The following is a 27,834-nucleotide window of genomic DNA, read 5'->3' as shown; positions in this document are numbered from 1 at the left end:
GATCTTTAGAAATCCTCAAATAAAAAATAACAAAATAAATGCATGGCAGTACAACAAGCAGTTGAAGACTTGGGTGGTCAGAGGACACATCCTCAAATCCAGGATCTTGGTCAAGTCCTTTCCTTCTCTGGGCCTCAGTCTCCTAATCTGTAAATTGAGAGTTGAGCTGGACAGATAATTTTAAGGTCTCTTCAGACATAAAAGTCTACTGTTTAGTATTTAAAGAGAAGGGATGATTTTGAGTCAATAGCTCAAGCACAAATTGAAATAGGCCTGAACCACTATCCCTTCTCTTCCAGGATAATTTCAATCCCTTGCTATAGGTCTGTGCCCAGGGCCACCCACCTTGACACAACAGGTACTTACCCTCAGGCATGTCCTCAGGCAGTGTAACTACGGTCATGTTATTGGTGAAACTTGGAGCTGAGTTCCCATGCACTGCAAAAGCAATACTGAGTCCTAAGCACTGAGTATTGAGTTCTGAGCATTGAGCCCTGAGACCTGTGACCTGAGACTGTTCCCCAAGACCCAGTCTCCAACCCAGAGTACTTATCCCAAAGCATCAGACTCTAAGCCCAGCTTAACCTTCATCAAATCTTCAGCACTGAGTCTTTAGCACTGAGCCTCTCTCTCCCCAAATTCCACCCTTCAATCCTGAGTACTGAGCTCTAACCTAAGCTTCCGAATGCCCATGTCCCAGTCCCCTACCCTGTCCCTTATCCTGATAAACTCTAGGCTATGGCCATCCCCAGCCTCCACAAATCCCATCTTTCAGTCCTGATCCTAATCCTGACCCTCTCACTAGCCTTGCTCCCTGAATCCCAGGTTCTTTTGCTCCTGACAGCACAAATCCTATCTCCAGCTCATCCTAACCCCCACTTGAATTCTATCTTCCCCTAGCCCACAACTGCCCAAGTCCCAGATCCTAATCACAATTCTCTCAGCCCCAGCTTTGGCACACTCCCTTCCCGTGAGCATGAACACCACCCTCTCCTATATACTCTTCAGTCTAAGCACAAGACTAGACCTATAGCAACTATTTGACAGTGGAGGATCTAGGACAAAACCCAAGGTCAATGGGGAATCTCAAGACTAATGACAGTGCCACTCCCAGAAAGCCCTTAGATGGTTTAGTAATTATGGACTTCTCGGGTAAACTTTCCTAGTCTGGCCATTGATTTTCAGGGATTCCACTGGACTACAGAGGGGAAGACCAATATGAGAAAGGTTCTCCAGGCATCACTATGTCACCAGCCCAAGAGGATGATGTAGAAAAAGGGAACCAGAGGGAAATTCCTACCAGAGACCATGAGACAGGACAGAAGGACCAACAGGCTCCAGGCCATCCTGTCCTGGGGGAACCTGTTGAAAAGAAAAGTCTTCCATAAAGTCACCCGTGCATAATTCCTTCTCCTGATCCCAACTGTGCCACTGAGAGCAAGATGTCCTAAGCCTGGTATACTCATCCCATCCCTCAAAGACACATTCATTCAATTTTGACTACAGTTATATTGTGAATTTTGTATACTTATGCAAATCTGTGCCTTATTGAAATAACACTGTATATTTGCTGTATCTTCTCCAAGATATTTTTAAGTAAGTTTCTTTTGTTAAATAAATTCCACCGAAAATTCCAGAGGAAGTCCTTGTTTATCCCTTCCATTCAATTAAACATCAAATTAGAGATTTTTAAAAGAGAATAAAAGGATTTTTAAAATCAAATAAAATGGTAGAAGAAAATTGGGGAAAGAAATTAGCTGTACAAGAAAATCACAAAAAAATAATGGATTGGTAAAAGAGGCACAAAAATATTGAAGAAAATAACTTCTTAAAAATTAGAATAAGTCAAGTGGAAGCTAATGACTCCATGAGACAATAAGAAACAATAAAGCAAAATCAAAGGAGCAAAAAAATAGAAGAAAATGTGAATTATCTCATCAGAAAAACAACTGGCCTAGAAAATAGATCAGGAAGAGCTAATTTAAGAATTATTGTACTACCAAAAAAACCATGATCAACAAAAAACCTAGACATCATATTTCAAGGAATTATGAAAGAAAACTATCCATACATATAGCTTAGAACCATAGGGCAAAGTAGAAATTGAAAGACTCCACCAGTCACCTCCTGAAAGAAATCTCAAAATGAAAATTCCCAAGAATATCATGGCTAAAATTCAGAGCTCTCAGGGCAAAGAGAATATACTACAACTAGTCAGAAATACAATTTAAATGCCATGGAACCACACTCAGGATCACATATGATTTAGCACTTATCACTAATAACCTACCCAGCAAAACTAAGCATAAGCCTATATGGTGCAGGGAATGGCTATTTAATGAAACATAAGATGACTTTCATGTATTCCTCATGAAAAGACCAGAACTGAATAGAAAATATAACTCAAGAGAAGCATAAAGAGATAAATATGAGTAATAAGTCATAAAGAGTTATTTCCATACAGAGCCACTCATGATTGACTTATCCTTTATTTTATCAAGTGCCCATATTAATAAAAGATGCTATGCTGGGGGGAGGGTAAAGAAATCATAAAAGACTTAGTAAGGTTAAACTGTATACATTCCTCTATTGGAAAATGATACATGTAACTACTAAGAACATTGTCATTAGAAGAGTTAGAAGGAGCCTATTTAGACAGAGGGTGTGGGTAATAAGTCTAATATACTGGGATAGAATGGTCTATTATGTTTTCCTCAAAAAAAGAATATAAGGAAGAGAAAGAGAAATGCACTGGGAAAAGAGGAAAGAAGAGGAAAAGGGGGGAAATAATCTTGCATAAAAGGTACATAAGGAAGAATTTTTATAATAGAGGAGAAAGGGGAAAGCAGACAGTGCTTGAACCTCACTCTCATCTGATATCTGAACTGGTTCAAGGAAGGAAGTATGTGTGTATATAAATATATATGTATATACATGTACATATATAGTATTCACACATGGATCAACAGAGTAAGGTATAGAAATTCATATTACCAAAAGGGAAAGTAAGAGGAGAAAAGCCCAAGAGAAAGGAAGAGGGATGTAAGGCAAAGGGGATAGATTAAGGAAGGTTAGTAACTAAAAACACAATAGAATTTTGAGAAAGTAACAGGGTGAAAAAAGAGAAAGCTAAATAAAAGAATAAGATGGTAAGAAATATACAGTTAGCAACCATAACTATGAATATGAATGAGACGAACTCACCCATAAAACAAAAGAAGATAGTAGAATGAATTAGAAACCAGAATCAAACAATATGTTGTTTACAAGAGACACATTTGGAACAGAAAGACACTCAGAGTTATAATAAGGGGGCTAGAGCTAAATCTATTATGCTTCAGCTGAAGTGAAAAAGACAGGGATAACAATCATAACCTCAGACAAAGTAAAAGCAAAATAGCTCTAATTAAAAGAGATAGTCAGAGAAACTATATTTTGCTAAAAGGTACCATAATAATAAATTAATATTGATACCGCACATATATACCCGAAATGGCATAACACGCAAATTCTTGAAGGAAATCTTAAATGACTTACAAGAATAGACTAAAACTATATTAGTGGTAGACCTCAATTAATTCTTTTCTGCCCTAGATAAATCTAACCATAAAATAAACAAGAAAGAAATTTAAGAGAGGAATAGAACTTTAGAAATGTTAGTTATCATAGATCTCTGAAGAATATTAAATGGGAATAAAAAAGAACATGCCTATTTCTAAGCTGAGCATGGCCTCTTCACAAAAACCAACCATGTATCAGGGCATCAAAACCTCACAAACAAAAGTGAAAAGGCAAAAATGTATTCTTTTTGGAACATATTACAATCAAAATGACATATATCAAAGAGTCTTTGAAACATAAATTAAAAGTTAATTATAAACTAAATAGCTTAATCTTAAAGAATGAGTGGGCCAAAGAACAAATCACAGAAATAATCAATAAGACAAGATGTCAAATTTGTGAGATGCAGCCAAAGCAATACTTGGAGATAAATTATATCTCTAAATGCTTATACTAACAAAAGATAGAAAGATCAGAAAGAAATGCAATTTAAAAAATTAAAACACATTTAAAGTTACTCAATTAAATACCAAAATATAAATTTTGAACACCAAAGGAGATATTAATAAAAAGTTTAAGAAAATTGAACAAATATATAAAAGTAGAAGCTAGTTTTATGAGAAAGAAAGAAATTAAACTTAAAAAATAGAAAACCAAAATATCACTATAAAAAATGAAAAAAGATGACTGTACCACCAATGAAAAAAAAACTAAACTAATTGTTAGGAACTATTTTGACCAACTACATTCTAATAAAACTGAGAATCTATATTAAACAGATGAATATTTATAAAATATAAATTGCACAGATTAAAAAACAGAAAATGGAACACATAAATAACTCCATCTTAAAAAAAAGAAACTGAACAAGCCATAAATGAGCTTCCTAAATTTAAAAAAGAAAATCCAAGACAAAATGGATTTACAAGAGAATTCTACCAAACATTTAAAGATGAATTCATTCCAACCCTATATAAATTGTGAGAAAATAGTTAAGAAGGGAGTCCTGTCAAATTCCTTCTTTAGCACAAATATAGTTTCAATACCTAAATAAGGGAGAACCAAAAAAACTTTCCTAATGAATATTGATGCAAACATTTCACAAAAAATACAAACAAGGAGATTATAGCAACAATCACAAAGATATAACAAGGTAGAATTTGTACCAGGAATACAGGTCTGCTTCAATATTAGGAAAACTATAAGCAAAATTGACCATATCAGTAACAAAAACAACAAAAATCATGTGATCATATCAATAGATGCATAAAAATGCTTTTTTCAAAATTCAATACCCATTCCTGTTTTAAAAAAATACTAGCAAGCATAGTATCTACATATTTAGAATTTTAAAGAGCAAGCAGATCCATAAATAAGGGCAGAATTCATCAGAAAGGTTTATGGGAGGCTTAAAAAACTGCACAAACAAAACCAATGCAGTAAAAATTAAAAATAGGAAACAGGAGGAGGGAAGAGGGAGAATTTTACAGCATTTCTCTGATAAAGATTCCATTTTTCTCATATAGAGAGAAATGAGACAAATTTATAAAAATAAGAGATATTCCCCAATTGATAAATGACCAAAGGATATGAATAGAAAGTTTTCAAAGGAAGAAATTAAAGCTATCAATAGACCTATAAAAGAAATGTTCTAGATCACTAATAATTAGAGAAATGCAAATTACAACAACTCTGGAGTATTCTCATACTCATCAGATTTATTAAGATAACAGAAAAGGAAAATGTTGAGTAATGGAGGGGGATGTAGAAAAATAGGCACACTACTACTGCCCTGTTGGTGGCGCTGTGAAATAATCCAACCATTCTGGAGAATAATTTGGAACTATACCCAAAGGACCATAAAACTGCATAACTTTGACCCAGCAATACTGCCACTTAATGCATACCCCAAGGAGATCAAAGAAAAAGAAAAAGAATCCATACATATAAAAATATGCATAGCAACTCTTTTTGTGATGGCAAAGAATTGGAAATTGAGGGGATGCCCATCAACTGGGAAATGGCTGAATATGGTATAATGTGTGAATGTGGTGGTATACTCTTGTGCTGTAAGAAACGATGACATGTGAACTGATACAAAGTGAAGTGAGCAGAACTAGAAGAACAATCTACATAATAATGGCAATATTGCAAAGATAAACAGTTGTGAAACCCTTAATAACTCTGATCATTATAATGAACCACCAGAACTCCAAAGATTCATGATGAAAAATGCTATCCACCACCAGACAGAGAACTTAGAATGCAGATTGCAACCAATTTTTTTCTTGATTTTTCTCATTTGATTTACTTGTTCATTTTTGGAACCTAGAGGATACAGAAATAGGTTTTGTGTAACTTCATAGGTAGAATGAACATCATATTTCTTACCATCTCAATGGGTATAGTAGGGTGTGGGTGGAGGGAGATAGTTTGTAAATGAAAAAAAAAAATTTTAACTAGTATCTCTTATTGCCAAGTACCCTGCCAGGACTAGGAATACAAAGACAAAAAAATGAAACATGAAAAATGAAAATGATCTCTGTCCTCCAGGAGGAGTTTGGTGGCATAGTGGTTAGAATACTGAACCTAGAATCAGGAAGATGAATTCAAATTTAGAATCTAGTTTCAAAATCTCACTAGCTGTGTGACCCTGGGCAGGTCACTTAACCTCTGTTTGCCTCCATTTCTCTAACTGTGAACTGGAGATCAAAATAGCACCTACCTCTTGTAGTTGTGAGAATTAAATGAGCTAATAGTTATAAAGCATTTAGCAAAGTTCCTAGAACATGTTGTTGTTCAGTCATTTCAATTGCATCCAACTCTTTATAACTCTATTTCCGGTTTTCTTGACAAAGAGATTGGAGTGGTTTGCCATTTTCTGAGGAAACTGAAGCAAACATGGTTTAGTGACTTGCCCAGGATCACACAGCCAGTAAGTGTTTAAGGTCAATTTTGAACTCAGGTCTTCCTGACTCCAGGCCCAGTACTCTAGCCACTTCATCACCAACATAATAGGTGCTTAAAAATGCTTTTTTATTTTCCTTTAAATAAATATATATGTAGGTATGTATAGGTATATGTGTGTGCCAAGTGTGTTGCATATGCATATAATATATACATAGAAATATATGTGCATATATTATTTATTATTTTAAAGTTCAAAAATTATTTCAAAATTATATGATCCAAGGATATCTCATCTTGTTCTAGTCCACACCTACATATTTTCATGTATGGGTGAAATATGTAGACGGATACATATAATACAATGCAACAGAGAGAACTGGTGCTAGAGCTGAGCCTTGAAGAGATTTCTTTAGGAATCTAAACCTTGAGCATTCCAGGGATGAGCAACAATATGTTTGAGCCCATGGAGTCAAGAGGTAGATCCTGGGAAACAATCCCTAGACCCGTTTGGTCTACTAGAATGAGCAATGTGAAATAAGTCTTAGAGAGGAGATAGGGAACAAGTCGGGGAGGACCTTGAATGCCAAGCTAAGAAGTTGGTATTTTATCCTGCTAATGCAGGAACAAGCAGAGGAGTTGCACAATCAAATTTGAGGCTGAGGAAAGAGTATTTTGGCAACAGTGTAAGAGGATAGACTAAAGAAGGGAAAAGAATAGCGACAAAGAAACCAGTTCTGAAGCTATTGTAATAGTCCCAATGTGGTGGAAACAGTATACTCAATACAGGCTCTGTTCATTTCACAACATTGACTAAGGTCCTTATCACATAGTTAGAATAGTTTTTTCCCCTAAAAGGCAATGCAATCATCATGAAGATTTAATTGCTTTAGGAAAGTAAGGCTTAAACCATGGATGTGGCTATCTAGCCGTCTGAACTATTAAAAACCCAGCTCATTTAGCCTTGCTGGACACTGGACACTGCCCTGTGAGTCCGCACACCCTCACGACTTCCTTATAGAGGGAGGGGATCTGGAAGCAACTGAAAGGAGAGCGTATCCTTGCCAAACATCCTTTCTTCGGATATTGCTAGGTAAACTTGCAAGTGCTGTAGAAATGCTAGCTAGTATTATTGTTGGGCGTATACAGTCAAAGAACTCAAAGCAAGACAGGATGGAGCTAGAGGCACGCGAAACACGTCTAGCAGCACTTTCTGTTGAAGCAAGAACTGAAAACAGAGTGGGTTTTCCTCAGTTAGGGAATGGGCAAACAAGTTCTACTGCATGATTAGGATTTCCGAAATGGTACGAGAGATCCATTCAGAGAAACCTGGGACTGCTTAGAGGAAATGATGCAAAGTGAAGGAAGCCGAACTAGAACAATGCATGTCACGCCCATAACATTATAAAGGAAATCTGTGGAAGACTAAGAACTCGCATCAGTGCAAGAACAAATCCTTACTCCAGAAGACTGATGCTGCACCTCTTGGTGGAAAGGGGCTGGGCTGTGTGGTGTGGCCAGTGCAATATAAATGTGTTTTACTTGACTATGCTTTTGTTATAAGGAAGGTCTTTTGCTGGGGAGAGAGGAGGAAAAACAGTAAGAGGAGGAAGAGGAAGAATAATTTTTCATATACCCAGAACAAAAAGAATACTAGGAGGTAGGCAAGGAGGACAATATTGACACCATCATATTAAATTTAACAAAGTGTTAGGGATGGGATCTGAACGTGAGATTTCATTGGTAGAGGGAACTCTCAGCTGAAGAAACTCCCTCTACCAATTCAGGGTAGCACCTTTTTTGTAGCTTATTGTCTTCAAGAGTTCTAGAGAGGAGGCAGATGGGTTGCTCAGTGGATTGAGAGCCAGGCCTAGAGTTGGGAGATCCTGGGTTCAAATTTGGCCTCAGACACTTCCCAGCTGTGTGACCCTGGGCAAGTCACTTAACCCCCATTGCCTAGCCCTTACCACTCTTCTGCCTTGGAACCAATACACAGTATTGATTCCAAGATGAAAGGTAAGGGTTTAAAAAAAAAAAGAGTTCTATAGAATGGAGAGGTTTAAATGCTTGGCCTTGGATCACAGAGCCACTGTGTGTCAGAGATGATTTGAACCCAGGTCTTCTTGGTTCATAGGCCAGCTCTCTATCCACTCATTATTCCATGCTACCTTTAATATATATTAAATGTAATGTACATTATTAAATATATTTAATTATATTTTAAATAAAATCTATATGTTATAGAGTCACGATTTGAAAGTATTCTAGTGTTCTGGCCTTTGTATATGGAAGTATGGATGTTCACGGATACTTTACTAGTTCATAATACAAAAAAATGCTTTGTTTACTATTTACAGCCTAACGGTGTTTCATTTTGTTCTAATACCAAACTTGGGTTACTCGACAAATTTGAATTGGGCCTGGCCCATAAGACCCAGTGATAGGTAATGAGGCTTTGAACTAAGATAATATTCTGTGAGTGGAAAGAAGATATTCAAGATGTTATTATGGAGAACAAATCTACAGGACATTAAAAACAATTGAATAAGGGAGAGAGAAGAATCAAAGGAGACGTTGAGGTTAGGCCCATAATGACTAAAAGGACAATGGCACTCGGGATAGAAGTAGGGAAGTTTGGGAAAGACAAATTTAAAGGGGAAGATAATGGGTTACATTATGGACATGCTGAGATAAAACATCAAAGTGGAGATGTCCAAAAGAGCAAGATTCAAAAGTGAAACTCAGAAGAGAGATTAGAATCCATGACAGATAATTGCTCATGGAAGCAAATTCATTCATTCATTCATTCATTCAACAAGCACTTATTAACCTCCTTGCTGACCTCTAATCTTACATCTCCAACTGTCTTTCAGAGATCTCAAATTGTATATTCAGAAGACATATTAACCTCTATGTATCCCAATCAAAACTTATTATCTTTTCCCCTAAATCCTCCTCCCTTGAAATCACTGTTACTGTCAAGGACACCACCATCCCTCTAATCCCCTAGCTCCCCGCCAACTCACTGTCTCTCCTCCCTCACATCTAATCTTTTGCCAAGGCCTGTTCATTTGACCTTTGCAACATTTCTTGATTATATCCTTTTTTCTCCTCTGAAGTTGCCACTACCCTAGTACATGACCTCATCATTTCACACCTGGTCTATTGCATAATCTACTAGTTGGCATGCGGGCCACAAGTCCCTTCCCACTCTAGTTCATTCTCTAATTCAGTCTTCAAAGTGATTTTCCTAAAATGCATGTCCAAACACATCACTCTTATGCTCAATAAACCCCAGTGGCTCCCTATCACCTCTAGAATCAAATACAAAACTATCTGTTTACTATTCAAAGCCCTTCACAACCTATCTCTCCCAATACACACACTTTCCCAGTCTTCTTACCCCCTAACACTCCTCTATGCACTTTTAGATCTAGAGACACTGGCCTCTTGGCTTCTCCACAGGTAAGCTACTCCAGCCCTCAGCTACAGACATTTCTCAGGCTGTCCCCCATGCCTGGAATGCTCTCCCTCCTCATCTCTAATGCCTAGTTTCCCTGGCTTCCTTCAAGTTGCAAATAAAATCTCACCCTCAACAGGAAGCCTTTCCTAAACCTTCTTAATTCTAGTTCCTTCTCTCTGATAATTAATTCCTATTCATCCTGCTTGGTTATACATATTTGTTTGCTTCTCATCTCTCCCATTATATTGCCACCTCTTTGAGAACAGGGTTTGTCTTTTAATTCTCTTTATATTCCAGGGATTTAGCACAGAGCTCATCATAGTGGGCATTTAATAAATGCTTACTATGAAGTACCTATTGTGTACTCTTTTAGGCACTATGGATGCAAAGGCAAACCCCCCAAAAAAGTCCATCAGAGACTGAAGTTTTTATGGTGCTCTCAAGTTTTCAAAAGACTTGTCTTATCTTATTTAATCCTAGTAAAAATCCAATGAGATAGTAATGAAATAATAAATACTACAGGTATTATTATATCCACTTTACTGATGAACAAAGATTCAGAGGAGAAAATATCAGATGGAATTTGAACTCAGGTCTTCCACACTCCAAAGCCAACACCAAATTTATAACATCACAATGCCTCTCCCCCTGAGAAAGAGAATATATATAGATAGGGGGAAAGGACCAGGCTAGAGCATGGGAGACTCTTGATAAAGAGGCAGGAGACAAATGGTGATCCAACAAAAGAGAATAAAAAGAGATCACTTGAGCAAAAGGATTACCACAGACAAACAAGAAAGATGAATTAAGTCATGAAGTTAATACATTCTCAGGTGTCTAAAATTATAAAACACAATTCATTCCAAAACCCTAATGTCTTCCAGACTTTCTCTCTCTTTTATAAAAGGTATCACTAGCCCTTTTTTTCAGTGTCAAATGATAAGAGAACTCTCTTCTCCCTTGAACTGAAGCTAATCCTTCCAATTATGTTCTTAGATTCTCTACCCTCTTATTTTTATCTGAATCTCAATTCATTCACCATCCATCTCCCTATTACATCTTTAATTTCTCCTTCTCTATAGGTTCCTTTTCTTTCCTTCTGCTTATAGATATGGTCAGATCTCCCTAATCCTCCCCACAAAAATTTTTCCTAGGCGCTCCCCTTTCCCTTCATTGCTAAAATCCTGAAGAGTTAAATAGGAAAGCAAAGATGCCTCTCTTCACCATGATTTATTTTAGAAATGTTAGTGATAGAAATCAGAGAAATAAATAAAGTAGGAGGGGGTTTAGTGGGAGAGATAATGAGTTTGGTTTGGGACATGCTGAATTTAAGATGTCTACTGGGACATTTAGTTTGAAATTTCTGAAAGGCCGTCAGGGATGAAAAACTGGAGGTCAACACAGTGTTTGGAGGAGGATAAGAATCATTAGCAGAGAGATGTAAATTATATCCATGGCAGCTGATGAGATCACCAAGTAAAGTGGGATAGAAGAAGAATAGAAGGCTCAGGAGAGAACCCTGAAGGTACTGTTAGAGGGCTTGATCTGGGGGAGGCTCCAGCAAAGAAGATAAAGAAAGAGAAATCAGAGAGGTAGGAGGAGAACCAGGAAAGTGGCCGCCTGAAAACCTAGAGGAAAGAGTGATCAGCAGTGTCAAAGGCTGCAGAGAGGTCAAGGAGAATGAGGATGGAGAAAAGGTTATTGGATTTGGTAACTAAGAGGTCACTTAGTAACTTTGTAGAGAGAATTTCAATGGAATAATAAGATTTTAAAAGAGTGGGAGGAGAGAAAGTGGAGGCATTTGTTGTTGACCTTTTAGAGTTTAGTTACAAAGGGTAGGTGTTTATTAGTGGTAATAGGAGGATCAAATGAGGCTTTTTTCAGAATAGGAAAGATGTAGGCAGTAGGAAATGAGGACAGACAGACAGACAGACAGAGACAGAAAGACAGAGAGACAGAGACTCTGGGAGAGTGGGAATGACAGAGGAGGAGGCAATCTGTTGGAGGAAATGGATTGGAATGGAATCACTTGAACAAGTAGAGAAATTAGTTTTGGTAAAAATAAGGCCATTTTATCATATGAAATAGGTATAAAAGAGAAAACAGTGGCAAGGCATCTGTGTGATAAGAGATGAGGTGGAAGTGAAATGCTCTAGATGGTATAGTGAATAGAAAGCCAGACCTGGAGTCAGAAAGAGTTGAATTCAAATTTGGCCTCATACTTCTACCTCTGTGACCCTGGGTAGAATGTTTCACTTCTTTTTGCCTTAGTTTTCTTGTCTGCAAAATGGAGATAATAATAATTCATCTCTCTCCCAGTGTTATCATGAGAATCAAATGAGAGACTATTTGTAAACCCTTAGCACAGTGCCTGGTACATAGTACTATATAATATCAGCTCATCATTATTATTAAGAAGGGAGAAGAAGGAATTCTCAGTAACTGGCCTTCATCTTTTTCATAAAATATGAGACAATATTCTCAGCTGAGAGAATGGGGGGATGGGGAGCCACAAGAGGTTTGAGGAGAGATGAAAATGTTTGGAAAAGCCACTGAGGAGAATGGAATAGTGAATTGATAAGGGGGGTATAATAGGATTGCCAAGCAGCAAGGAGGGCTGAGTTGAGATTGAAAACCTTTATAGAAATAAGCAGGGGGGGCAGCTGGGTGGCTCAGTGGATTGAGAGTCAGGCCTAGAGATGGGAGGTCCTAGGTTCAAATCTGGCCTCAGACACTTCCCAGCTGTGTGACCCTGGGTAAGTCACTTGACCCCCATTGCCTAGCCCTTACCACTCTTCTGCCTTGGAGCCAATACACAGTATTGACTCCAAGACGGAAGGTAAGGGTTTAAAAAAAAAAGAAGAAGCAGGTAGGTGACTCAGTGGATAGAGTTGGGAAGATCTGAGTTCAAATTTGATTTCAGTCACTTCTTAACTGTGTGGCCCTGGGTAGGTCATTTAATCCTATTTGCCTCATTTTCCTTATCTGCAAAATGAACTGGAGAAGGAAATGGCAAACCACTCTGGTATTTTTGCCAAGAAAACTCCAAGTGGGGTCACCATCAAAATTAATATAAAGATTTAGTGTATTTACTATTCAAACTACCAAGATATTACTTCATAGAATTAGCAAAATAACAAAGCTTATTTGGAATAACAAAAGATCTAGAATCTCAAGAGAAATCATGGTGGGGAAGTTATATCAAAACCAATTTGCAAGAAACTGTTTTACTTAATTTTCCATTAATCTATATCTCTTACACAAGACAATTTCAAATAATATTTTTAGGAATTTTGAACAAAGAAAAGCTATCCTAACATGCATTCAAGTTTAATATCCCACAAATGAGCAAAGAGGTAGCTAGATGATTTAGAGCTTGGAATCCAATTTAGGGCTTGGAATCAGAAAGGCTCATCTTCCTGAATTCAAATACATCCTCAGACATTTCACTAATTATATGCAAGTCATTTGACCCTATTTACCTCAATTTCCCCATCTGTAAAATGAGCTGGAGAAGGAAATGGCAAACAACTCGACTATCTTTGCCAAGAAAACCCCAAATGGAGTCATGAAGAACAGACACAACTCAACAACAATTGAACAATGAAATCACAATCCCATTCCTTCTAGACATCTCTCCTCACTTCTTGGAGTTAAACAAAATCTTCTAATCCTACCTTAATCCTTTCTCAGTAGAGAAGAGAAAATCCATCAGTCACTTCCGGTGAGTGGGAAAAAGGAAATTACCCTTAGATGGGTCAATTACCAAATTACTTCAGGAATAAGGAAGTTAAAATGTAAATAAGACCAAGGCAATAGCTCAATTTGGATATATAATCCATTTTCCTAAGAAAATATTTTCTGTTCTATCTGGAGCTCCTTTTCAAGGGGCTTTTCTAAGGATTTTAGGATATAGGAAAAAATATTGTTTCTTAATATTTCTAGAGAAACTAAATATATATATATATATATGTATGTATGTATATGTAGGAATGAAAATGGAATAGCACTTCTAGACTTCAAACTATATTTAAAACTGTAATTATTAAAATATTTTAGTACTGCTTAGAAAAGGAAAAAATAGATCTATGGAACAGACTAGATAAACCATAATCAGAGAGAATCATACTCAATAGTTTACACATTTGATAAACCCAAGAAGATAATATATTTGGAGGTGGAAAGTTGGCAAGAAATGGAGGAAAAACTAAAAAGCAGTTTGGGGAAAAAAAGTATAAATAAGCATCTTAAATGATATGCCACAATAAATTCCAAATATACATGCTCAACTTAAATATAAAAGGTCTCATAATTTAAAAAAAATTAAAGAAAAATGGAAGTACCTTTCACAATAGTCAGTAAGAAGAGAATTTTTAACAATGGATGGAAATAATTCTTAAAAAGGACAATTTGAATTATATAAAATGAAAGAGATTTTTGCACTTAAAAAAAAAAAACATTTCAAAGGGGCTCAGTGGATAGAAATCTAGGTCCAGAGAGGGGAGGTCCTAGGTTCAAATCTAACCTCAGATACTTCAGAGCTGTATAACTTGGAGCAAGTCACTTAACCCCCATTGCCTAGCCCTTACTGCTCTTCTGCCTTGGAACCAATATTGATTTTAAGATGGAAGGTAAGGGATTTTGTTTTGGTTTTTAATAAGAGAAATGGACAATTGGGAAAAATCTTCACATCAAATGTCTGATGTTCAAAATATATAGATTTTGGAACAATGTAGAACAAAGTCGTTCTTAACAGATAAATAGTCAAGAGAGATGTAAAAAAAAAAATTCCAGAAGAAGAATTCTAAACTATCATGGTCATTCTAAAATATGATCCAAATTAACAATAAGAAAAAAGCAAATTATATTAACTCTGAAGTTTTAACTCACACCCTGCAAACTGGTAAAGATAACAAAAGGTGGGATTGATATTAGAAGAATTATAGGGAGACAGGAAAATTAAAACAGTATATATAGATGGGACTATGTATTGATTTAATCATTCTGGAAAACAATCTGCAATTTTATTTATTTGGATGTTTGGCTTTAATCCCTTTTTATGACAAAAGTGACTAAGTTGTTTGTAAACTTGGACAAGTTTTTAAACCCCTATGAAATCTTTGGGCTGAGAGCTGCAATTCAGCCTCTGCCAAAACCAGTTTGCTGCCAAACTCGTTTTCTGGGGTTCAGCCCATGCTGGACTATGCTTCCATTCTCACTCCAGTGAGACAGACCTTTCTTGCTAACTTTCTAAGTTGTCTTGGAATAGAAAATTTTTCTAACCAATGCTTTTTTTTGCTTCTGATACTCCAGAATTCATTTTGAGGCATTATTTTAATGTTGTTTGGAGGGGAATTTGGGAGTAATTCTTTGCCTTTTTTCTGCCATCTGAATGAGACATAAAAACAGAAATTCTGAAAATAAAAAAATTAACAAAACTGAAAGTAAAAAAATGAACTGGTAAGTAAAAAATAGGAGTTAGGGTTTCTTTTCAAACTGATAAAATGGAAACACCATTTGATTACCTAATTAAAAAAGGGGAATGGGGGGAGGGGAGCAGCTGGGTAGCTCAGTGGATTGAGAGTCAGTCCTAGAGATGGGAGGTCCTAGGTTCAAATCTGGCCTCAGACACTTCACAGCTGTGTGACCCTGGGCAAGTCACGACCACCATTGCCTAGCCCTTACCACTCTTCTGCCTTGGAGCCAATACATAGTATTGACTCCAAGATGGAAGGTAAGGGTTTTATTTAAAAAAAATTTTTTTTTAAAGGGGGGAATCATATTAACAATATCAAAAATGAAAGAGAATTCACAACATATTAAGAAAAAGACCATTATTAGAAACTATTTTGGCCAACCATATGTCAACAAAAATTAGGACTTAAATGAAATTAGTGAATATTTGAAAAATATAAAATTCCCAGAATAACAGATCAAGGAAAATAACTTAAGTAACTTAATCACAGAAAAAGAAATTGAATGAGGAACAAGTGAACTCTCAAAAAACAAAATGAACCAGATCAAGTTTAAATGAATGTTGTTAGACCATTATAATTAAACAAGTATAATATCACATAAATTATTATTATTTTTTAAAACCCTTACCTTCTGTCTTGGAACAATACTGAGTATTGGTTCCAAGGCAGAAGAGTGGTAAGGGCTAGGCAATGGGGGTCAAGTGATCACAGTGGCTGAGGCCAGATTTGAACCTAGGTCCTCCCATCTCTAGGTCTGGCTCTCAATCCACTGAGGCACCCAGCTGCCCCCATATAAATTCTTTTTAAAAGAGAAAAAGAATCAGCCCTACCAAATTCCTTCTCTGATACAAATATGGTCTTGATATTTACCAAACCAGGGAAGGGCTAAGCAGACAAAGAAAATTATAGTTCAATATCCCTAATGAATATTAACACTAAAATAGTGAATGAAATATTAACAAAGAGGCTACAACAATATATTTTAATTATACATTATTACCAAATTGCACTTATATCAAAAATATAAATAAAGAAAATAAAGAAATACTATAATATAAAGAAATATAGATAAAATAAAGAATAACTATAAATAAAGAAAATAAAAGAAATAAAGAATAATATAAAGAAACTATAAAGAAAGAAATACTTAAAATAAAGAAAACTATAATAAGAATATTCCATATTATTAGCAAAAGGAGTAACATAATCATATCAATAGATGTAGAAAAAGCTTTTGACAGAATATATTTCTATCTTAATAAAACATTAAAAAGCCTAAGAATATCTAGACTTTTCTTTAATATGATTAGTAGTGTCTATCTAAAACCAAGCACCAACATTATATGCTATGGAAATGATTTCTCATATATGTCTCCTTTCCTTTATCCCTGACCCCAACCAGCTCAATCACTCATGAGCTGACAGCTGGACTTCTGAAATAACTTTCTAGTTGGTCTCCATGGCTCAAGTCTCTCCTTACTCCAATCCATCCTCCACTCAACTATCAAAGTGAACTTTTTAGACATGTCTCTCTGTCTCTGTCTCTCTCTCACACATACACACCGATTCAGTAAATTTCAGTGGTTCTCTGGAATCAGATATGAAATATTCTATTTGGCTTTTAAGTCCCTTCATAACCTGTCTGCTTTCTAGTTTTCCAGTCTTCTTACACCTTTCTCCCTTGCTTATACTTTATGATTCAATGACATTGACCTCTTTGCTGTTCCAGGAACTAGAGTCCCAGCTAATAATTATGCCTGTAACGCTCTGTCTTCTTGCCTTTGCTTCCTGGTTTTCCTGCTTTCCTTCAAGTCTCAGCTCAAATCCTTACTTCTACAAGAGTCCTTTCCTAATTCTCCTTAATACTAGTATTTGCCCCCTCTAAGATTATCTCCCATTTATGCTGTATGTATCTTGGAAGTACATAGTTATATGTCGTCTTCCCCATTAAGTTGTTGGCCTGGTTTTGCCTTTATTTGTATACCAGACACTTAGAATAGCTCCTAGAACATAGTAGGTACTTAATAAAAGCTCGTTGATTTGACTTGACACACTACAGTGTGAAAATCATCACAACTATTTCAAGCATGTTTAAATAAATAGAAAAGCTAGTCAATGGGACAGACTAGCAACACAGGACCCAGGGATAATAAAGCAGAGTATTGTTGTGTTTGAAAAACTCAAAGACCCCAAACACTAAGTGAAAAACTTAAGGGAAAACTGGAAAGCAGTCTACTTTCATATAACTATGAGTACAAGACAAAGTAGCACAAGACTAATCTTTAATACTGTATTCTACAACAAGTTCCATATGGATAGACAATTTGCAATACCTTTCACAATTACAGATAAGAGAAGACTTCTTAGCCAGACAATGAATTCAGAGGATTTCAGAAGACAAAATGAACAATTCTGATTATATATAAAATTGAAAAGCCTTTTTGTAAACAAAATCAGTGTAATTTTAAAATATAGGGGAATTAATTAGAAGGAACAAAACCTTTGCAATAAGTTTCACTGAGAAAAGTCAATATTCCAGATATACAGGGAATGGATTACAATATATAAAAACAAAAGTTATTCCTCGATAGCTAAATGACCAAATGGTACGAATGACTATTTATCAGACAAAAAGCAAACTATTCACAACTATATTTTTTAAATGGTCTAAATCTCTAACAGTAAGGGGACTTCAAAATACATACTGGATACTCCTTCAAATACTTAATCCCCTCAATGCTCCTTTCTTCCCTCTCCACTCCATCTCAGCTATACCCAGAAATAGTTATATTCTTGTCCTTGATCTTGTCATCACTCATGAAGTGTTCTACTCCCTTATTCATGAGCTCTGAAATTCCTTTATATCATAATCCTGTTTTTTTAATCCTTACTTTCTGTCTTAGTAACAACTTTAAAACAGAAGGGCAAGGGGCTATGCCAACAGGGTTAGGTGACTTGCCCAGGGTCACACAGCTGGACATGGTGAGGTCAGATTTGAACCTAGGCCCTCCGTATTCCAGACCTAGGGTTCTATCTACTGTCCTTCAAACATAATCTTGTATCATTATATCTTTTCTAACCTATTCTTTGTCCTCATTTTGGCCTCCATTCCCTCTGCTTCTCTGTTCTTTTCCAGTCCTTCATTCCTGCATAGCCTATATTCTCTTTCCTTTCTCTCTCTCTCAGCCCCTTAATGAACCAGCTCGATGATACTGTCCTGCACTCTTAAAGGCCTTATCCTTTTATTCTCTTGCTGATCACATTTTGCCCAACCTGCCTCATGATTATTCATACCATCTACCTCATTTGCTCCTATGTAAGTGTTTACTGAATAAAGCTGAATAAAATTGCAAAACTTGCTGACTGCATCCACTGCAAATTTACATGCTAGGTCCTCACCATATAGCAGGATAAGCATTTTAACAAAAAGATTATGTGCACTTCAAAATATTTTTGTGTGTGTGGCAACAGCTAGATGGCTCAGGGGATTAAGAGTCAGGGCTCGATGGGAGGTCCTGAGTTCAAATTTGACTTCAGACTCTTCCTAGCTGTGTGACCCTGGGCAAGTCACTTACCACCACCACCCCAGTTGCCTAGCCCTGACTGCTTTTCTGCCTTAGAACCAATACACAGTATTAATTCTAAGATGGAAGGTAAGAATTTAAAAAATAAAATGTATTTTGTTCATTGTATATACTGAAAGAATGAGAAGATAAAAACAACTCAGTTTTCCCATTCACCACAGCAGCTTTTCTATACCTTCTCATCTCTCCTCAAGCCTCCTTTGGCATTCATTCTTCCCAACCACTTAGCCCAGAACCTTGCTTAAAACTTCACTGGAAAAACCAAGGTAATTCTCTGAGAGCTCCCTCTTCTCTGTTCTTCTTTGTCTCACATCATTCAGACATTTTCACACAACATTTTGTACTTGACTGTAGCCTCAGATGACAGACAAGGTAAGCCTTCTCCTGGTTAACGTCAACACCTTTAAAAACACCCTTGATCCATCCCATCCCAACTTCTCCAGAAAATCACCTCCACTATCACAGCACTCTCTTTTATCTTCAGTTTCCCCCGTAAGTACTGGCTTTTCCCCCCGGTGCCTTTAAGTACTCCTATATGTCTCCATTCTTTAAAAAAAAAAATCACTTGTTCCTACCATCCTAGCTATCTGTAATCTATCACTCCTCCCCTTCATAGCTAAACTCCTTGACTTCGAAACCTTCTGTAATGTGGCCTCTAACCCTCTCATTCACTGAACCTTCCCTTCCCAAAGTTACGAAAGATCTCTGTTTGTTTTCAAGAAATTTTACTGATATCTTTTGGAGGTTTTTTATACCACCAAAATTTCTCCCAGTATTTCTTCCCTTTCCCCTCCCAGAACCATCTTATAATATGCATAATGTTTTTAGAGGGGAAAAAAAGTAAGAAGAGAAAAGGCATGGGGGAATTGTTTTCTCCTGTCTCTTCTTTGGAGTCACACTTATTTTTTGTAATTTTCCAACTTTCACTTTTATTTGTTTTATAATTATTCTTTACATTTATATTGTTGTAATTCTGTGTATTGTTTTCTTGACCCTGCTCACTTCACTCTGCATTAGATCTTATAAATCCATGCTTCTCTGTATTCGTTATATTCATAATTTTTTACAGCACAGTAATATTCCATTTCATTCCTATATCACAATTTTTTAGCTATTTCCCAATCAGTGGGCATCTATTTTGTTTCCTATTTTTTGTGATCACAAAAATGCTGCTGTAAGTATTTTGGTACATATTGGGTTTTTCCCCTTATCAGTTACCAACTTGAAGCATGAACCTATTGTGTTCTCTGAAAAGGCATAGACATTTTAGTCATTTTATTTGCATTTTTCTAAGCTATTTTTACAATAACTGTATTGATTCACAGCTCTACCAAAATGAATTAGTGCGCCTGTCTCCCCATAACCTCTCCTACATTGGTTATTCACTTCCCTTGTCATCTTTGCCCATTTTCAGGGTATGCAATGAAATCTCTGGGCTTTTTTGATTTGTAATTCTCTTATTCTTAGTGACTTGGAACATTTTTTAATATGGTTTTCAATATTTTGCAATTCCTTTGTTCTTTTGAAAACTATTTGTCCATATCCTTTGGGCCACCTATTTATTCAAAAATAGTTGGGGGTTTTTGTTCTACATACGGAGTACCTAAGATTTTCAGGACACCCTTCGTTTATAAACCAAAGAGTTGTGTGGAAGTTTATTTCTCGAATATCGTGTCAAATCAAGTCAACAAACACTTACTTTTTATCAGGCAATATGCTAAGTGCTGAGGTTACACAGAAAGACAAATATAATTGGTTATATATGAACATATATGTATATAAAACCAAAAAGCATGCATGCATGCACACACACATCTTAGTTGCCAAACCCTTGACTTGGAAATTTGATACAAAGCTGTTGCGTTTTTCTCCCATTTGACTGCTTCCCTTCATCCTAGGTACGTTAATTTTGCTTTTTTTGCAGAATCAAATGTTATTTATTTAAAGTAATCAAAGTTCTCTTTTCTATCTTTTGTATATTCCTTCATCCATTGTTTGGTTAAGGATACATCTCCTATCCACACCTTTAACAGGCAGTGTGATCTTTAATAGTAAAGTCACATCCAGTTAGAATGTGTTGTGCAATATAGTATAAGTAAGATCTTGATCTAAGCCTAATTTCTGCTAGATTCTGTTCCAATTTTCTCAGTAGTTTTTATCAAATAACAATTTTTTCCTAAGTAATTTATGTTTTCTGATTCATAAAATGAGTTTATTGACTTCCATTGATTCTGATTCTCCTTTGTCTCTTATATTGATCTATTGCTCTACTTTAAAAAATAATAGAGATGATTTTAATGACTACTGCTCTCTAATTTGAAGTTTGAAAGTGCTGTTGGCTCTTCATTCTTATCTTTTTTATTATTTCCTTTGATATTCTAGATCTTTTGTTTCTCTTTCCAAAGATCCCTTGATTGCTAAATCAATAATTTCTCTCTTCATTCTTCTTGGTCCTCCTGCAGCACATTTTACCCTGTTGCTCATCTTTTCCTTCCTTCTCTTCATTGGGGTGTGTGTGTGTGTGTGTGTGTGTGTGTGTGTGTGTGCATGTGCGAACACATGCATGCCATTTGTCTATCTTGGTTCTGCCCCAGCCTGTAAACTAATCCTTCTCAGTCTCCTTCGATGATTCTTCATTCAGGTCTCTCCAAGTAGCTATGGGTGTCCTCCACAACTATCTCAGAGCCTGTCCTTTTATTTCACGATACTGTGTCAATTGTTGACCTCATCATCTCCCATGGGTTCAATTATCATCGTTATAGAAATCTGTATATTCAGCTTTATTGTCTCTCTTGAATTCTAGTTCCACATTACCAGCTGCCTTTTGGACATCTCAAATTACATATCGCATAGACATCTCAAATTCAACATGTCCAAAATAGAACTCATTCCCTTTCCCCTGAAACTCATCTCCTCTTCCCAACTTTCCTATTTCTGTCAAGTGTCACTTTTCCAGTCACTCGGGCTTGCCACCTCGATATTATCCTTCACTTCTAACTCTCATTCACCTTGCATATCCAATCCATCACTAAATTTTGCTATTTCTACCTTCAAAACACCTCTTTTTATTTCCTCTTATCTCCACTCACACAGCCATAACCCTACTTTTATCACTTCTCATCTAGACTATTGAGATAGCCTTCAAATTATCCTCCTTGCCTTAAATCTCTCTCCACTCCAATCCATGTTACACTCAGGTGCCAAAGTAATTTTTCAAAAGTCTAGGTCTTCTTTCTCTCTCCCTCCCCCCTCCCTGCCTCTCTCTCTCTCTCTCTCTCTCTCTCTCTCTCTCTCTCTCTCTCTCTCTCTCTCTCTCTCTCTCTCTCTCTCACACACACACACACACACACACACACACACACACACACACACTCATTGAGCTCCAGTGGCTCCCTATCACCTCCAGAATCATATATAAAGTCCCATATTTACCATTTCCAGTCTCTTTAACCCTTTCCAGGCTTCTTATACTTTATTTACTCTCTTCTAGTGTCTCAGAAACACTGACCTACTTATGTTTCCTCAAACAGGATACTTTGTCTCCCTTTTCTTCATCTTTGAACCAGCTGTCCCCCGCAACTAGAAAGCTCTGTTACCTCGCTTCTACCTCTTAGCTTCCCACACTTCCTTCAAGACTTGAATTCAAATTCTACTTCCTCCCAAAGGCCATTTATTCCCACTCCCCCAATGTCTTCTTTCTCTCACAGGTGAATCTGGTCTGCATATATCTTGTATCTACCAAATTGTTTACATATTGTTTCCCCCTCACAATGTAAGCTTCTTAAAAGCATCATCTGTAGTGTTGGTGGCTGTGGGGATGGTGGTGTTGCTAACAGAGCTGGAGATGCTAATGATAATGATGGCTTTAGTAATGGTGGTGATAATGGTGATGGTACTGATGGTGGTGGGAATGAGGATAATATGGATAGGACGGTGCTAGTGCTGGTGCTGCTGAAGCTGATGGTGTTCTTGGTAGTGATAGTGGGGATGGCGATGATGGTGATAATAGTTATGGTCTTGGAAAAAAATGATATTGCAATTTAACTTCTAATACCACCACTTTACTAAAATCATTCTCTCCAACATTATCAACCATCATGGCACAGTTGAAAGAGTACTGACTCTGGACCTACGTTCAAGTCTTGTCTCTAAAACCTGTGGGACTTTGATAAGTGATGCAATGGATATGGCGCTGGGTGTGTAATTGTGAAGACCTGAGTTCAAATCTAACCTTAGATACTTAGTAGCTACATGACTCTGGGCAAGTCACTTAACCTTTACATGCTTCAGTTTCCTCAACTGTAAAATGAGGGTCATTAGAGTGCCTAATTCTCACGGTTGTCCAGAGGATCAAATGAAATAATATTTCCAAAGCACAGTGCCTGATACACAATAAGTACTCAATAAATGTTTGCTACCTTCACTCTCTTCCTTTGGGCAAGATACTTACTCTCTAAGGGCATCATTTTCCTCCTCTGTAAAATGAAGAAGTCCCTTCCAGCTCCAGATCTATGATCTTTTGCTCTTCTTAACCCGTACTGTCCCCTTCCCAGTTTTCCTTTTACTTAATTGCTCTGCAGTTTGGGACATTATTAACCAGGACCTTCCTCCTCCTGGATGCCTTTTCTTCCTAGGTTTCTATATCACTTATCTCCTGGTTCTCATCATGCCTATCTATTTCTCCTCAGGCTCCTTTGGGAGATCATTATTTACCTCCTAGCCTCCTTAACATGAGTGGCAGGCAGGCAGGCAGTCAATGAACGTTTATTAAGTACCTCTTCTTTGCTGGGCACTATGTTCATCTCTGAGGACTCAAAGAGAAGCAGAAGCCAGTCCCTGCTATCAAGCCATTCTCGGTCCAGGGGGGACACAAAGCACAAGAATGACGGGCGGACAAACCACATACAAGATAAATTAGAAATGCCACCATTCTTCTAGTTCATAACCCAGATTCATCACTGTCAAGTCACCCTGAATCATACTGTTTTTCTTCTTTGATTAGGGTGGTGTCAGTAATTTATGGCCCTCGGTGCAATAAACTGACAGCAGCTGCAAAAGGAAATAAAAGCTGCCAGAGGCTGCCCCTCCTCTGCCCTCCCCCAGGTGCTTCTGACCATTTAAACTGCCCAAACCCTCCACCACTAAAGTCCAGAAACCCCCTGGAAAAATGAGGGGCCCAGGGAGACCTAGCCCACACAGTTCTAGATTACCATCAGCTCAAGAAGACCATACCTGCCCAGCTGTCTGTTAATCAGTCAGTCAACTAGCATTTATTATATTTATTATAATATTAATTCTAAGATGGAAGGTAAAGGTTTTTACATTTTTTACCATATTTGAAATTAAAATGTTTTAATATCATTCAATGAAAAATTTTAACTCAGTAGACCCCCTGAAAGGGACTCAGGAACTCCCAGGAATCCCCAGACCACATTTTGAGAACCACTGATCTAGTTCCTTCATTAAAAAACAAAACAAAACCTAACCTTCCATCTTAGAATCAATACTATGTATTGGTTCTAAGGTAGAAGAGCAGTAATCAACGGACTTAACCAGGGTCACTAATAATTTCATTTTACAGATAAGTAAACTGAGGTCTACGTGGCACAGTGGATAGAGTGTACTCTTGGAGTCAGAGAACTTGAGTTCCAATATAGCTTCAGACTGTGTGATCTTAGGCAAGTCCCTTAACCCTGTTTACCTCAATTTCCTCGTGTATAAAATGAGCTAGAGAAAGAAATGGCAAACCACTCCAGTATTTTTGTCAAAAAAATAAAAAACCTAAATAGGGTCAGGAAGATGTGAACATGATCGGAAAATAGCTGAAAGGAAAATAAAGCAATTTGCTCAGTCACCCAGGTACCAGTGATGGCCCAGTTCACTAACTTCATATCCATGATCATTGCCATCGCTCCATCTTGGTTTTCATGCTCCCCAGAGTTTCCCCATGATGAAGGAAGGTAATGAGAAGGAATCACAGAGGAAGAGCAGAAGCACAGGGCACCGGAGGGATGAGCAAAGTTCACCATGAAGGGTCCTGCCTCCTAAACCCAAGAATAACTGGGAACCCGTTTTTCCCATGGCCCTATGCCTCGCCTGCGGGTCTAAAGCCAGAATCCGTCTCTATCCAGATATCGCCCACAGCTCCTCCTGCCCCAGCCAGCACACTCCTCCCATCTCTGCCCAGATGCTCCCTAAAAGCCCGGGCCTCCGGGAGCCAGTTTCTGGGTACTGGCCTGCGGCCCCGTTGGCCAGGCGAGAAGCTGGACGTCAGCCCCCCTGTGTGTCCACACCCATACCTGCAGCACAGGCCCTGCTCTGGTGGATGTTGGTCCTGACTTGAACCGCGGCACTCTGAGCTGTACAGACAGACTTTGGCTTCTTGTCTCTAGTCCTCTGCTTGGTAATCATTAACGGTGCCAGTGGCCCTTCCTCCTGCCTGGCCCTCCTCAGCCTTCTGCCCGTGTTCTCAGAAGCGAGGAAGGCTTTCCAGGAGAGGCTCAGGGCCTTTTCTCAGACCACCAGGGGACGGACGGCTGGCCCTAGAGAAAAGGGTCTCTGGGAAAGGGAAGGATTATTTGCTAAAGTTGAGAGGAGAGGCCCAACAAGAAATGGCCTCCAATGGAAGGGTAAAGACCTCAGAAAAAGGCCCCAAGACTATGGGGGGCCTTGCCGCCCAGGGCTCCCAGAGCTAGCCCTACCCATGCTTTTCTCCCTGCCCTGGGTTCGAGTACCTCCAGAAGGGGGAGCATCTAGAAGAGTGGCTGCCTCCAAACCTGCCCTTATCCCATACTCTCAGCTGAAAAGCCAGAACTTAACCCCCCCCCCCAAATCCCAGACCACAGGCCTGTCTCTGACTGACCATAGGCAGGGTCCCAGTGGGCCAACAGATCCATTGCTAAAGCCAAGAAGGAGAAAGGAGGAAGGAGAATGACTAATGAAGCCAGAATGACGTGGTTTCTCCCTCTTAATGACCTGACGGGGAGTAAGAGATAGGGAAAACTCTGGACTTAGAATCAAAAGACCTAGGCTCCAGGCCTGGCATTGATGTTACCTGTATGGCCTTTGGGCAGGCTATTTCTGGTGAGGAAGCAAGGTATAGGCCTAGAACCAGGAAGACTTGAGTTCAAGTCCTGCCTTTGATCTTTCCAGCTGTGTGATCCCTAACAAGTCATTTAACCTCTCTAAACCCATTTCTTCATCTGTTCAAGAAAGGGGCTGGGCTAAATGTTCTCTGAGATCTCTTGCAGTTCTTAATCTGTGATCCTGTTATCCTTTCTGGGCCTCAGCTTTCCTCCTGTTTAAAATGAAGAGCTTGGGGAGCAGCTGGTTGGAGTGGATTGAGAGCCAGGCCTAGAGATGAAAGGTCCTGGGTTCAAATCTGGTCTCAGACACTTCCCAGCTGTGTGACCCTGGGCAAGTCACTTGACCCCCATTGCCTAGCCCTTACCACTCTTCTGCCTTGGAGCCAATATACAGTATTCACTCCAAGATGGAAGGTAGGGTTTTGTTTGTTTGGTTTTTTAAGTAAAATAAATAAAATAAAATAAAATGAAGAGCTTGGACTAAATCAAGGGTTTTTAATTGAAGGTCCATAAACTTGGTTGAGGAAAAAATGACCTCTTTATTTTCATTAACCTTTAAATGAAATGTAACATTCTGTTCAATGATGAATGTGGGCAACAAACCATAATCGTGTTAGACATCACCAGACTGCCAAAGGGGTCCAATGCACAAAAAAAAGGTAGGGTTCCCTGGATCTCTAAAATGTGTTCCAGTCCAGTTCATGTAGACTCTGTATCCCGAGTTCCCTTCCAGCTCTGGTTCTGCAGATTCAAGGCAGCTAGGTCATCAAGAGGGGCAGCTCTGGCCCAGTAGCTAGAGCACCAGGCCTGGAATCAAAACCAGTCTCATACACTTCCTAGCTGTGTGACTTTGGGCAAGTCACTTGACCTCTGATTGATTGACAAAAGAATCCCCTGGAGAAGGAAATGGCAAAACGCGAATATCCTTACCAAGAAAACCCCAGGAATGGCTATGGTTCCTGGGGTCATGAAGAGTCAGACAGGGCCGAACAACAACAAAACAATAAAAGGTCATTGGGACCCCAGGTCCTCCTTTCAATTCTTTCATTCAACAATCTTTTTTTTTTCAGCATCTGCAATGCATAAATACTTGTTTGGGGTACATTTTTTCCCAGGAAATAGAATAAGGAATTAAGAAAGAAAAAGAGGATCAAGGTGGGGTGTGGGAGAACCGAAAAGGGGGCTTACCTTAGTTGTTTCTGTGGTCAACTATGGGGGGGTAAATAGAGGATCCAGTCTCTTCCCCCTGCCTAGGCCCCATCCTGGCAGAGTCCTCCAACGCTTAGAAATGTGAGTGTGGGGCCCAGCCCTTCTGAGCCAATTGTAGACAAACTGGACATTGTGCAGAGGGCACCCAGGCGGAAGCAGGCAGGCTGAGGGTCTGAGAGGAGGCTGAGGGCCAGAGAAGGGTGCATGGGCCCCAGGCTCTGGCCTGGGCATTTCACTCCTCTGTCCTTGGAGGGAGGGTCAGCAGCAAGGAGGGGTGGGGAGGCAACATATGAAGGGAAAAAGTGTTCCAGTTCTTCATCTACCACCAATTTTCCATTACTTTGGACTAAAGACTTCTCCCTCTCTGTCTTCAGTTTCCCTGTCTGTGAAATTAAGACTAGTCTAATTCAGCCCAAACAACTATTAAGAGAAGAGCCCTAGCTTTTGAGTCAAAGGATTTGGGTTCGAATTCTGTTTACTTCCTGTGTAACTTTTAGCAAGTCACTTTGAACCTCCCTCAGATTCAACTTCCTCCTCTGAAAAATGAG

The 27,834-nt window shown here is 38.2% G+C and overlaps 1 protein-coding gene across 2 annotated transcripts in view; it reads right to left on the bottom strand.

Annotated features, from left to right (window-relative positions):
* The window catches only part of CDHR2 (cadherin related family member 2), a 63,137-nt gene extending 37,748 nt beyond the window's left edge, over positions 1-25,389 (bottom strand). The window contains exons 1-3 of one of the 2 annotated variants that reach the window (XM_007474114.2): positions 25,292-25,389; positions 1,301-1,362; positions 367-438 (exon numbers count right to left, since the gene is read on the bottom strand). In XM_007474114.2, the coding sequence (XP_007474176.1) occupies positions 367-438; positions 1,301-1,346 (118 nt within the window). In that variant the 5' untranslated portion in view covers positions 1,347-1,362; positions 25,292-25,389. Of the gene's footprint in view, positions 1-366; positions 439-1,300; positions 1,363-19,443; positions 19,796-25,291 lie in introns of those variants that run through there. The other variant, XM_056811643.1, reaches the window with a different exon arrangement.
* Between the last annotated feature and the right edge of the window lie 2,445 nt (positions 25,390-27,834).

This window comes from Monodelphis domestica, chromosome 1, assembly GCF_027887165.1.
Source record: "Monodelphis domestica isolate mMonDom1 chromosome 1, mMonDom1.pri, whole genome shotgun sequence".
Lineage (NCBI taxonomy): Eukaryota > Metazoa > Chordata > Mammalia > Didelphimorphia > Didelphidae > Monodelphis > Monodelphis domestica.
Note: the sequence above shows the minus strand (reverse complement) of the source record. Positions and strands in the feature narration are given on the sequence as shown.